This window comes from Pygoscelis adeliae, unplaced genomic scaffold (genome assembly GCF_000699105.1).
Source record: "Pygoscelis adeliae isolate BGI_AS28 unplaced genomic scaffold, ASM69910v1 Scaffold392, whole genome shotgun sequence".
In the NCBI taxonomy this organism is placed as follows: Eukaryota; Metazoa; Chordata; class Aves; order Sphenisciformes; family Spheniscidae; genus Pygoscelis; species Pygoscelis adeliae.
The window spans coordinates 58796-71066 of NW_008824293.1; the positions used below are offsets into that span (position 1 = coordinate 58796).

Sequence of the window (12271 nt, forward strand, 5' to 3'; positions counted from 1 at the left end):
TGCCCGGCACGCCGCCCCGGCAGCCCCGCTGCCAGCCCTGACACCCTGGTTGTTTCGGACCTGGCTTGGTTTGGGAGGGGGGTAGCACAGGTGGGAAAGAGGCAGATGAGTTTAAAGTAGAGCTCTAGCATTTGTGAAGTTTAGCAATTGAAAACAACCCCTAATAGCACTGTTTCCCTTGGTGTTATCGGTCCTGCAGAAACCAGCTCCACAGAAACTACCGTCCCAAGGACATTATTCGTCTTATGGGTGTCAATAATACGTATGCTTCCAATGCAAGGTTCCATCCTAATGACCTAGTGCCGAACACAAGGCTGTATCTTTGCCCCAGCATGCCACAGGTAGAGCCGAGCATCCCTCCACATCCTCACCCATCCTAAGGGACCTTCCCGTGAGGGTGTTTGGTTTTCCCCCCCTGCGGAGCTGCTGTCCCCCCCGCACCCGCCGGTGCTCACTCGGTTTCTCAATTACCCTGAGCAGAGCTGTGCTCCTACCGTTCTCTTTCTAAGCTGCTGAGGCTCCGCGGCACCGGGTGGTGGGACTGCTCGTGCGTGACCCCTGCAACAAGCGCGCTCACGAATTTAACGCAGAGCACACCGGGGTTTCCTCGCCGCAGCGTCCGGGTTGGCTTCAGCTAAGCCATAAACACAGCAGCGTCGCGTTGCTTGTTCGAGCTGCCCGGGAAACCCCAAGGTGAAAGGAAACTGTGTCCTGTGCGGTTTCAGCCCCACCCGCGGGACGTGCTGGAACGGGAAAGGGCTTTTCACGATCCCCGCCGTGCCCCGCAGCACCGGTCCCACCGCCGCGGCAGGCGGCAGCCACGCCGAGGAAAGGGGGAAACCGAACCGAAGCCAAACCGAACCATCAACACACGGCTAGAAACTATTCCTTTGAAGGACACCGGCAATATCGATAAAGAACACAGGAAGGTTGGACTTGTTACTCCAAGACTGCACTTGTAACGAGTACACACTTACCGCAGGATAGTATGGGAACGTGTGTGCGAGTCTCTGTGTGCGTGTGTGTGTCTGTCTGTGTATCTATCTATAATATATATAAAAGAAAAAACCCATCAAAGGGAGGGTAATAGCTCTTAGATTATCTCTGTTGCTTTATGTTTTAATTTAAGAAGTTTGTTTTCAAATAACCAGTACCAATTTACACGTTAGTAAAAATGTACTTAAAATATGTATATAGAAATATCTGTTTTAAAATAGTAAAAAAATTTGTTGTTGTGTGAGATGCTCCCTGCAGACTTGCCTGTCTCAGCTTGCAGCTATGGATTTAAAAAAAAGGAAAAAAAATAAAGAAGGAAAGAGGGGGAAAAAAAGTAAATCTGCAAATGAAATGTACGTACCTGGGAACTGATAGCTGTAACTTGGAGCAAATCCAGGATATCCTCGGCCATACGTTGCAACAAAATTTGGGTAACCTTGATCACAGAAATGTAAAAAAAAAAAAAGAGAGAGAGAGAGAAAGAGAAGTTTGAAGATTAATAAAGGCTTTTTGTTTTTAAATACAATGCAAAATGACACGGAGGATGGGTGAGACCTGATTTTACAGAAGGTATTAAAAAACAAGATTTATTCCGCTCATGCAAAACTGCAGAAAGGTTTCATTATTATCTTGGATAGAAACATCTAGAGCTTGCCTGCCTGGCTTTGTGCATGAGACCTGTCACTCAGGTAATTAACATGCACTTTGGTATCTGAAGTCCAAGGACTGTGCATACTTGTTAGCTGGAAGAGTAAATGCCAAATGCTAAGGCTAAACACATAACACAGGTTTGCTCTGACATTTGGAGAGCTTACAATGAATGTACTTTGCTTCAGAGCTATTGACAGTTGGAGATTAAGGTAGTAGTAATTCTTTATCCCGGGAGTGTGAAGGACAACAGTTAACACATCAAAGAGTTAGAGGCAGCAACAGCAATGAGCCAGAGAGTCAAAGAGCTTTTAATTTTTCAGGAAAGTAAAACCCAGGTATGAGAACCGCTTCCTAAAGCAATGTCTGAGGTACGCGCAGAAACGCATCCGACCTCAGGCAGCTTTTGAAGTTTTATTATGACAAAAGTACCACTCCAGATCATTTTGTTAATAAAGATGCTGAAGTAAATGCATTAAGTGGCAACTCTGCCCGCTCTAACACAGCGGCTGGGAGTGAAAGGTAGTGTCGGTAAGAGAGCAGAGCCCTCGGGGGGCGGGGGGCGCGGGAGGTCCACCTGCGGGTGTTTGATGGACAGAGGTACCACCGCTCGGCTGTCAGCCCCGCGCGTGCTCGGCCAAGGGTTCCACCACGTTGCACAGTGCATGCCTTGCCAGCATCGCAGGCGGTTAACTCTGACAACCAGGCCAGGGGAGAGAGGTTTCGCTCCCCAGGAAGGTTTGCGTAGGTACTGGAGGTCACACTAGTCCCTAAACGTGTGTCGGCTGGCACCAGCCAAGGGGTCACACGCTGTGACCCCCCCCGTGTTTTAACTTCCCAGCCCTTATGCAAAACAGTTGTCCTCTCTGGTCCCACCGCAGCTGTTTGCTGCAACCGGTATGGCCGATGCCACAAGCTGTCCTGTATAGATGTCCTAAAATTGCAACCTCACTTCTGATCCTCAGCATTCCCTTGCTTGGTTTTCTTAAAAACAGGAACTACCCTTTGCAATTCCCGTGCAATAAATGCTGCGTAACGTTCCCGCTGACTGTCAGTGTCAGCCAGTCCACCCCGAGTCCTCCAGTCTCCAGGAAAGACCTCTCCAGACCAAGAAACCATCACGGAAAATTTGCTCTCACTCCGTCTGAAGTCAGTGGAAATCTCGGCAGTGACAACAGCAGCAGCTGGGCTGGACCCTGAGAACAGGTTTAACAGCTGAATGGTTCTTCTGGGGGTCTCCTTTTATTTATTCTTTAATATACTCATACATTGTACAGCTATTTTTTTGCTGCAGCAAGTCCCTCCATTTCTGATTAGATTTATATATGTACTATTAATCATAATCTAAAACTGGAAGATAAAAATGCTTGGATGAATTTTGATTATGGGATTAAGCAGTGCCAGGGGAAAGCAGCCCTGCAATCCCAGGACAGCACGCTGCAGCTTTCAGCGATATGTACACACCGCTTAGCCCTTGTGTATTTATTTCACAGCTCAACAGCTGGATTCCCTTAAAAATTAATCACCTCTGTCATTAAATCAGATCTTTCAGAGTTAAGCTTTACAAACCCTTTTTCCTTTTTTTTAAAAACAACAATATTGATAAATGGATTGTTTGCTAAGTAAGTAGCGCCATTAACACCACTGCAAGCTCCACCATGAAAAATCACTCTGTGGCATCCGACCGCAGCCCCTCTCCTTGCCAAGTGGAAAAAATTAAGTTTTATTCCAACTCGAACGACTCTGAAGCAGACCTGTCAGCTCACGACTGTCGGGGCTGCAAGGGACCGGCATGCCGGGCAGCGCCTGAGGTTTGCCCTGGGGAGCGGAGGCTGCAGGTGCAGTCCCCATGGCCCCGGCCGGACCAACACGGCAGTGGATGGCAGCTGCCTGCGCACCCGTGGTGTTTTTGGAGTGAGCATCGCAGTGCAGGATGCCATCTATTCTGCTGCCCCACCCTGGGATGCTCTGCGGGGATGAGGATGCTCCTGCCCCGGTGGATTTGCCTCCAAACCCAGGGCAGCGTGCAGCAGCAGCCCGGTCCTCCCCGGCCAAACCTGGCTGTGCCTGACGGCAGCGGCACTGGCGGAGCTGCCTGGGGGGCTCTCGCCTGCATCACCAGCACTCAACACTCTCTAGGTCAGGCAGATGAAATAATAAATTTATAATACAACATTACTTCAATTTTCCTCTTCATTTACTGCTGCAGTGCCCAGCTCTGCTCTAACGAGTCAAAGCCCGATCCGCACAGGGGAAATTGCCTGGCTGAATATCAACAGCGCATTAACACCGTGCCCATGTGGATGCTTCATCAAGCCAAATTATGGCCATGCTGACCTACCCACCATTTCCATTAGATGCCATTCTTATCCTGCATTGGGCACTGAACAGTTTATTTGCTTCAGTAGTCCTGGGGAATGATCAATCTCTTTAATTATCCCTTGTTGCTAAACCAGAAATCCAAGTTTTGCCTGGATTACCTCCTCCGAAGCGAGACCCTCCTGTCTGTGGGAGCACAACTCAAAACCAACAACCAAAACTGCTTTCACGCCACCACTTCCACCCAGCCCCTGTCTGACATCAATGACAGCAGGTCCGATGCACCCACCCTGCAGGCTGGTTGAACTTCCAGCCCATGTGCTGGAGTCTTGCAGAGCCCCATCTCACAGCGGACCAGATCCTGCCCTGCGCTAGGCGCTCTCTGGGCAGGCCTGGCACGCAAGGTGAGAGCAATGGCTGCTGGAAGCACAACGCTGCCCACCCGACGGTCACACTCAGCTGGCTGTCACACTCTTGGTGGAGGCAACACCCGATGCGGCCACGGAGTCCCTTACCACCACAGCGTGCAAGCAACTGCTCAGTGCAGGGACGGTCTTCCAGGGGAAAGCAAAGGCTCTGCTTCCAGGATGAAAACAACTGCAAACAGGTAACACTGACCTTTTTACTTACAGTGTACCTGAGGGCATGACAGCGTTCCTGGTGATAAGCCCATCCTGGTGGGCCCATGGTAAAGCCTGAGCATTGCAGGCATTTTACAAAATCTGGGCAAACTGCCCTGCCTTCCATTCTGCACAGGGGAAGTGTGGCCCTGGAAACTGAGCAGCTTGCCATGGCGCACGAACAAGGTCACTGGAAAGGGAGGAGACGTGAGCCAGCCTCCCGACTCCCCTCCGTCCCACCAGCACCTCCAGAGGGAGAAACGGCTTCTCTGCTCCAAGCGGGGAAGTGTCCACAACCACTGAACCAGGCTATGGAAATGTCTTTTCATTTTTAAATTTGGTGATCCAAGATGGACAAAGCTCATGGTTAATATGTGGGAACACTGGGCACACTGGGGTCTGGGGACCCCTGCTTTCAAAATTAATTCAAATGTTCCAGTAAATGCAAGAAAATTATTGTCTCCCAATGTTGTTCAGAGCAAGGAATACCAGGTCCTTTGCAAGGAAAGGCACGTTCCTTCTGCCAAAGCATAGCCCCATGCTGCAACAAAAATGCTCAGGATCTTTCTCAAAAGAAACATGCTGTGACCTTGACGTAAGCACTTGTGGCACCAGGGAATGCGAACCAAAAATCACCTCCTACAGACACAGGGGGTGGTCACATACTAGGGAGCAGCTATGGAGAAGAAACACATCTGCTGTAGAAGTTTCTCCCTTGGTCCAACAAAGTTGACCTATCTCCTTCTTCAAGGGAATTAAAGAGCTAAGGCAAAGCTGGCCGCAGCCGCGTTCGTCAGTGATGGCTACAGCGGGTGCTGCTGTAGGAGCCCAGGGGGGTTCTGGTAAGTTGTGCCAGCCTCCCGGGAAGACTGTGCTAACGAAGGGCTCCCCTTCCTGAATCCTGCCTCAGAGGCAGCTGCTACTCTATTAAATGGAGTCTGATGGAAAAAAGGAATGACTTTCTTTGAAGGGCACAAGCTTCTTTTATGCATGAGTTCAGCCTACCTAGATTAAACGTGTGCAGTAATGCAGAGCCCTGCTCTGCCTTGTGCACTGATATAAGCAGCCTGTTAGAGACTTTCTGAAATCTGGTGTTCGTATCAGACATCATTTTGGCAATCTGGGGGTATAAGCTTTATGGGCCGAGCGCTCCTCTCTCTGGAGGGGATTGCAAGTTAAAAAGAGCCCAACTTTAATATTGAACACCAGCAAGTCTAAGATGCCCGTCGCCAGAAGAAATGAGTGCTGTGGGGCCCCAGCTCAGATCAAGCGGAGAGGCAGTCACCTCCAGAGCTGGGCGTCACTGCCGGGACCACCGCAACGGCAGCTGCGACGTCCCAGATGCACAGAGCTGCTTCAGATGGGAGGGCAGACAGAGACGACCTGCTGTTAATGTTGCTCCTCGGTTGCTTTCTTCTTTTCTCTCTTTTTTTTCAAGTTTTCAGGTACAGACCTGAATGGAGGGCAAAAAGCCGTGGGGCAATGCAGTGACACCCACACACCCTTGGGTGACGGGGCTCCTGGTTTGCACACCAGGACCAGGTGATGGAGGTGAGGCTTCTGGGCGCATGGCAAGCTTCTCAGCCACTGAACCGCCCCCTCTCAGCTGGAGATGTGTGCGTTGCCTGCTAGGGGGGACACGGTGCCTGTTCACGAGCATCCATGGGGCTGGGGAGCAGCTCCTCCTGATGGGTGGGCTGCCAGGGAGAGAAAGATCACTGCAACTGAAACCACTCCAGCTCACTCCTTATGCAGAGTGGCTAATTAATGTTCCTGATCTCCCCCGAGACTGCGCGTGTCCCACCAGCAGACCAGCCCGAGACAGCTCAGAAGCAGTCCTGGCAAAAGGCTCAGCCTGCCCGCGCTCTCGGAGTCAAAAAATCCTTTCAGAAGAACACTTTAATTTTGTTCCAATCAACCAAATCATCACAGAAGCGGCTGCCTACGCACCTTTAGACCCCGGCTGCTGCAGGCTCCTTGGGGAGGCTGTGATTAATGAAAAAGACCAACTTCCTTAATAGCTTTGGAGGGAGTTGCTCTCCGCTCTTTCCTTTGGGTTGTCTCATGCGTTCGTTCCTCTGATTCCCTCCTCTGCCTATGAATGGCATCTGGAGAAGGTGACCTTGAACAAGGGCTTCTGGAAACAGGTATAAAAATCCTCCAAGAGCAGCCCCAATTGCTCTGTTTCAGTCCGGCTAGGCATCTAAAAGGAGGAACGGGGTAGGGCTGACACCAGCCTCCTGGGATCTCAGCAAAACGCTTGGCTACTGCAGATGCCGCCTCTGGCGGTACGTTACTTTGTGCGCCTCGTCGTTTGATGGGTTAATTATGCCCCTCTCCCTGCGGGGACGGGGCCCCACCGCCGCGCAGCTGCTGGGGCTTGGGAAGGAGAGATGCGGGCTCCCCGCTGAGCCGCTGCCCATCAGCCCCCTTGAAGCCAACTCTTACAGGCAGCCTTTGAAAATGGGGATTTATAATGGCCATCCAGACAGCCTTGCTCTCATGTGTTGCAATTTCCTTGTTTAGCACTTAATTATTTAACACCGTGCCACTGTAGCAAGCAGTAACTTGGAAGATGAAAAAAACAGCTAGAGCAGATAATGAAGCATCTGGCCTTCAACACGAATCAATCATTAATTCTGAGCAAGTCACTCTGATTTGAAATCTAATAAGAGCATGTTGCGAGACCAGCCAGAGCAGAGCCGGTCGGGGTGACCCGACCCACCCCACCGCAGCAGGATGGGGATTTGCCAACAGGCACCTGCATCGCTCGCTCTGCGCAGACGCAGATCCACTCGCTGAGGGCTTCTTCCCTTACTTCTTACGGCTTGAAACGATCTTTTTCCAGAGAGGCAGCCCCGGGCCCCGGTGGGAATGACTCATGCGACACCTGAGGGCTGAATTTTCCCTTTAGGTCACTGGGGCAGACCCTGGCTCGATTCACTCCTTGCCCGGCTGCGAGGAGAAGGGTTGAGGCAACTCTGCCCGTGGTGAGCAGGAGAGGGATGCTGCCCTGGGTCTTTTTGCCTACCCAGGGTGACCTGGGCTCTCTCCTCCAGCAGCCAGGCAGGACTGGCCAGCAAGGTGGCATGCACCACCTCCACCATCCCAAACCTCAGGCACCACAAGTGGAAAAGAAAGAGAACAGAAATAAAGTACACATGCTCAAGCACACTGGGAACATACAGGTATAAAAATCACAGACTGACTAGAAGAAGATAAATATTTTAACCATAAAATGCAATTTCTAAACACTATGGGGCAGGGTGGCGGTGGACTGTGGGGACAGAAAAATAGATGATCAGCTGAAATAACTGAATTACACATCCCAGAAATGGATCGCTCTAGCCACACAAACAGAAACACTATTAATTCAGAGACAAAGCAAACATGGCAGGAAAGTTTTCCCTATCAAATCAAGCGGTGCCTGAAGTCAGACATCTCAGCATAACAGCCTGATACTCATAGGAACCGAGTCCTCTGACCTGACGCCCACTCCAGAAGCCTTGGGGTCCTCCGGCATCTCAGGCAGCCCATGTACCTGCTTGGCAGAGCTCAGGACAACCAAGCACCAGCTTTCAAGGCTGGTTTTTGTGCTCAGCTTCTGGGATCATCTAAACCTGGGACAGAAAATTCAAAGCATCCTGGAGGGGCCACGTACCAGGGACAGGGAAAGGCTCATTTCTGCCTGGGAACACCTCCAGATGCCCTCTCGTTCATGCATGCTTTATGGACACAGCAGGTGACAACTGAGGGAAAGTCCGGTGATACAAAGGGAGCAGAAAGTTGAAAATATATGGGGTTTTACAAAAATACGTTGGCAGTGGATTAGCAGCATTTTGGCTTAGTAAATCTGAGGACAGAGTATCAAGAAGTTGTCACATTATGCAGAAAGAAGAACTATCTAGGCAGAAACAAATGAAAACCAATTATAACTAAATGGACCTCATGCACAAATAGAATTTTGCCATTAAATATCATTTATCCCATTTAATTAGTATTTTCTGGACACAATACTCTGGACTAAAATACCATTCCATCTCCTTGAAACTTGTAATTATTGTTGCAACCTATACTGTTACGCATCTCCCTGCTTTCTCCACCTTGCATGCCGTTTAAGAACCGGCAAGATTTTCAATTATCTATGCTGAACTGTCAAAGATACCTTTAAAAGAAGGGGAATAATGTGTGATTCAATTCCTCTAAAAAAGGGGAGAGATCATTTTTAGTCAGAATGAACACACTGCATCTTTCATCATTCTATTTTTGCGAGTAAGAGTAAAACAGGCTATTTAAAACATCCATTTAAATGCACATTTTTATATTCCGGGAAGCGGGGGGGAGTTAATAATTTACCACAGACAGGCTTATCTTCCCCACTCCACCCCTGCTGAAGTTTTAGACTCGCACCCACACAGGTGCAGGGATTTGCTCACCCCTACGCCTTACGTGTTCAGAAACCAGGGAGACAACACGGGAGCCGCTGGCTCCGGGAGACGTGTGGTGGCTACGGCACTTACCCAACATTCCCATCCCTAGCATAAAAGCGTCCATGGTATACGGTAATCCACGTGCCCTTCCTCTCGTCCCTGGTGGAAACATCACTTCTTTAGGTTGTGCTTTCTTACATTCTACCTATTGAGCAGAAACATGTACAAATGAGATGCAAATGAATTCCATGTAAATGTCAAATGCAGAACTGATCTACTTAAGGGGGGAGTTTTATTTTTAGCATTTGCCTCCCCACACCACCTCCCCCTCAAAGGTGAACTTTAAGAATAGCGTAAACGGATTTAGAAGAGCAAATGTGTATGTCTCTTTAAACACACATAGCAAAACCCCACTGTAAAAATGACAGAAATGCTGATTTAAGAAGTTGCCGTGTTCCTGAAAGGAAAACCTGTGCTGCGTTCACTCTCAATGATACTCGCGGGCGTGGAATGAATGGAGGGAGGTCTCCAGCACAGGTCTATTGCAATCGATAACAGAAAATGACTCTTGGTGATCATTACAAAAAGCTCCTTTTAAAATAGGAATAAAGAATCAATATTTCTACCCAGCAGAAAATTTCTGTAAACCCTATTAATAAACGATCTGCATTCTTTCACTTCCAGTTACCCCTGCTGCCTTTTGCAGTTGCTTAATGCCACCTGAACCACGTTGCGAGTCTCCGCCAACGCCTTGTGAGAGGCGGCGACCCAGCCCAGCTGGCAGCAGGACCCCCAGGACCGCCAGCCACAACACCGGGTGCTGGTTCTCAGCCTCTTTTTGGATGGGAAAAGGGAGAAATAAAGCACTTTTCCATGTTCTCCAGCACTGCCGACGCGCCTCTCCCAGCAGACTGCCCCCGCGCTCCCCTCGGCACTGGTGCTACGGCTGTGCCAGTGAGCTGGTTTGGAGCTAACCAGTTATCCCAACCCATTTCTATGGCTCTACACCTTAGTCCATGCCCTGAGCAACAGGAAAATGGGCAGACATGCAGTGCAGCCCTGCACGGGGTGCAGGGAAGCCCCAAGCTACCGTCTGCCCCACCTGTACAGTTTGCACGATGAGAATCACTGGTTTAAGGGTAAGGGTCTCAGGCTGAATCCAGAGGTTTAAGCTTTATGCCTCTAACTTTGTTCTTCAACCAGTTCCTCGATCCTCTTTGCACATTTACGCTCCCCCCCGGCCCTTGCCTGGCCAGACCAGAGTGGGAGCAGGGGTGCCGCAAGCCGGGGCCGTGCTCCCGGCAGACGTGGCACAGCCACGTGCAGCCCCTCTGCCCTCAGCCCTCCCGTCCTGGCCGTGGCACCGCCAGCCTGCGGGCAGGGGCTCGGGAACAAGGCTGCTTGTCGTGGAGGACTAGGAGGGTCGGCTCCAAACAGGGTCATGTCTCCCGCATCACCTCCATCACTTGCACAAGCAGGCAAAGGTGGGTGTGCGCCCCACACACAAGCGTGCAACTACCCAGGCAAACCCGGGGATGTAGGATAATATGGCTAAACGTCTCGGTGCCTAATAGCCTGATCAGTGACTGTGTGTTCATTGTCTTATGAAAACCAACAGCCTGTTCCTAGGCAACCCGATCAGCGAAAATTTCAGGTTTATACAATTTTCATTTAGGTAACATAAAGGTTAACTGACTGTAATGGGAGTATTTTAAACAAAACCACCTACTCCTCCCCTTTCTGCTGCAAACCTCCACAGACCGTATTTACTTTGCTTGCTTGCAACGCCTCCCGCTGCCCCAGCCCAGCGAAGTTTGGAGCAAAATTCTTCTGGAGTTCATCTTTTGCTACTTTTCTGCCAAGAAGTGTTTGGGTCCTTGCAGGAGGCAGCGGGAGAAGGGCAGAGAGGGACCGGGGACAGCTGGAGCGGGGAGGCGTGTGTGCACAGCCCGGACACCGCTGCGCAAGGGAAACAAGGAAAACAGGCAAGCGGGAGCAAGAGCAAGAGAGCTGTTGAAGAGACCCGCTCTCCGGACATCCCAAAACTCGGGCACAGCCACAACAGGGCCAGCGATTCCCTCCGTCTCCTCTTCAGTGCTGCTGGGGCAGCAAGTCCTCTGGGAGAGAAGCACCCCAGTGAGAGCTGCGACGAGGATCAACCTCCACACACACCCCTGTCCCCCGCACACCCCTGCACACCATCCACACACACACTCCCACACACACACACAGACTCCCGCAGGCACGTGACGGTGCAAACACACTACTGAGAGCACAACGGAGAGCCCAGGGGTGCCCCGTAGGGTTCCTGGGCCCTGATATTAAGACAAAAAAAGAAAGAAAAGGAATCAGGAAACTTCCCATCATTGAATTCGTCAAGCAGCCACTCGCACACCGAGGTGCTGCTGTCGGAGCGGGGCTGGGGCTGAGGACAGCGCAGGATATGTGTGCCCAGCACCCAGCCCCATCACTGCCCTGCGGGGACAAAGCCTTCAGAGCTTCCCAGGGAGGCTTAAGCCTGAGCCTTGATAGAGGGTTTCAGCCTAATTGGGCTGTGTGCTCCCCCGAAACCTCGGTGCACCCAGAAAGCCCCGCAGCCCAAAGCCAGCAGCCTGCTGCTACTTCCCCTCTCCATCAACCGCCCCCAAGAGCCCAGGGACACAGCGAGCTCCGAACACCGAGCACCAGCACCAGCCTCCCTCCCCGACGCCCCGCACACCAGCACAGCAGCTCAGCAATATCATCGCAAACTGTCCTTTGCTTATTTTTAATCAGAGGGGCATTTAACAGGAGTATGCCAATCTAATTTCTCCAGCCAAATGACTGGGAGTGAGCACCAGAAGTGTGTCATTTCATTTCGCAACCACATTTTTTGGGTTCACCACCACTCCAAATGTCACGGCAGCATTGGTTACACCTCGCAGCTGCTTGCGCTGCGAACAGTCAGGATGATAAAAACAATCTAGCCTGGCTCGAGGGACAATTAACAGGAAAATGAAGTTTGGATTAGCACCGTTAGAAACAATAACCCAGTAATTAGCTTTTGCAACCACAAAACAGCCTACCGCTGCTCTCTGAAAGACTAGCGTAATTTATGATTTTCACAGCACACGAGGATATAAAGGGAATGGCAGCGAGCTGCAAAGAAGTTTTAACTGGGATTTAAAGGGGAAGAAAAAGTCACCAGTAAGAAAGAAAAATAATTCCTAAGCTTTTGTAAACAAATATACCCCATATCAAAGGCAAAAATATTCTCCG

General features: G+C 50.5%; 1 protein-coding gene across 1 annotated transcript in view; it reads right to left on the reverse strand.

Annotated features, from left to right (window-relative positions):
* MSI2 (musashi RNA-binding protein 2) overlaps nucleotides 1–12271 on the reverse strand; it is a 261841-nt gene that overhangs the window by 43151 nt on the left and 206419 nt on the right. The window contains exons 5-6 of the mRNA XM_009318791.1: nucleotides 9104–9218; nucleotides 1358–1432 (exon numbers count right to left, since the gene is read on the reverse strand). Coding sequence (XP_009317066.1) covers nucleotides 1358–1432; nucleotides 9104–9218 — 190 coding nt within the window. The remainder of the gene's footprint in view (nucleotides 1–1357; nucleotides 1433–9103; nucleotides 9219–12271) is intronic.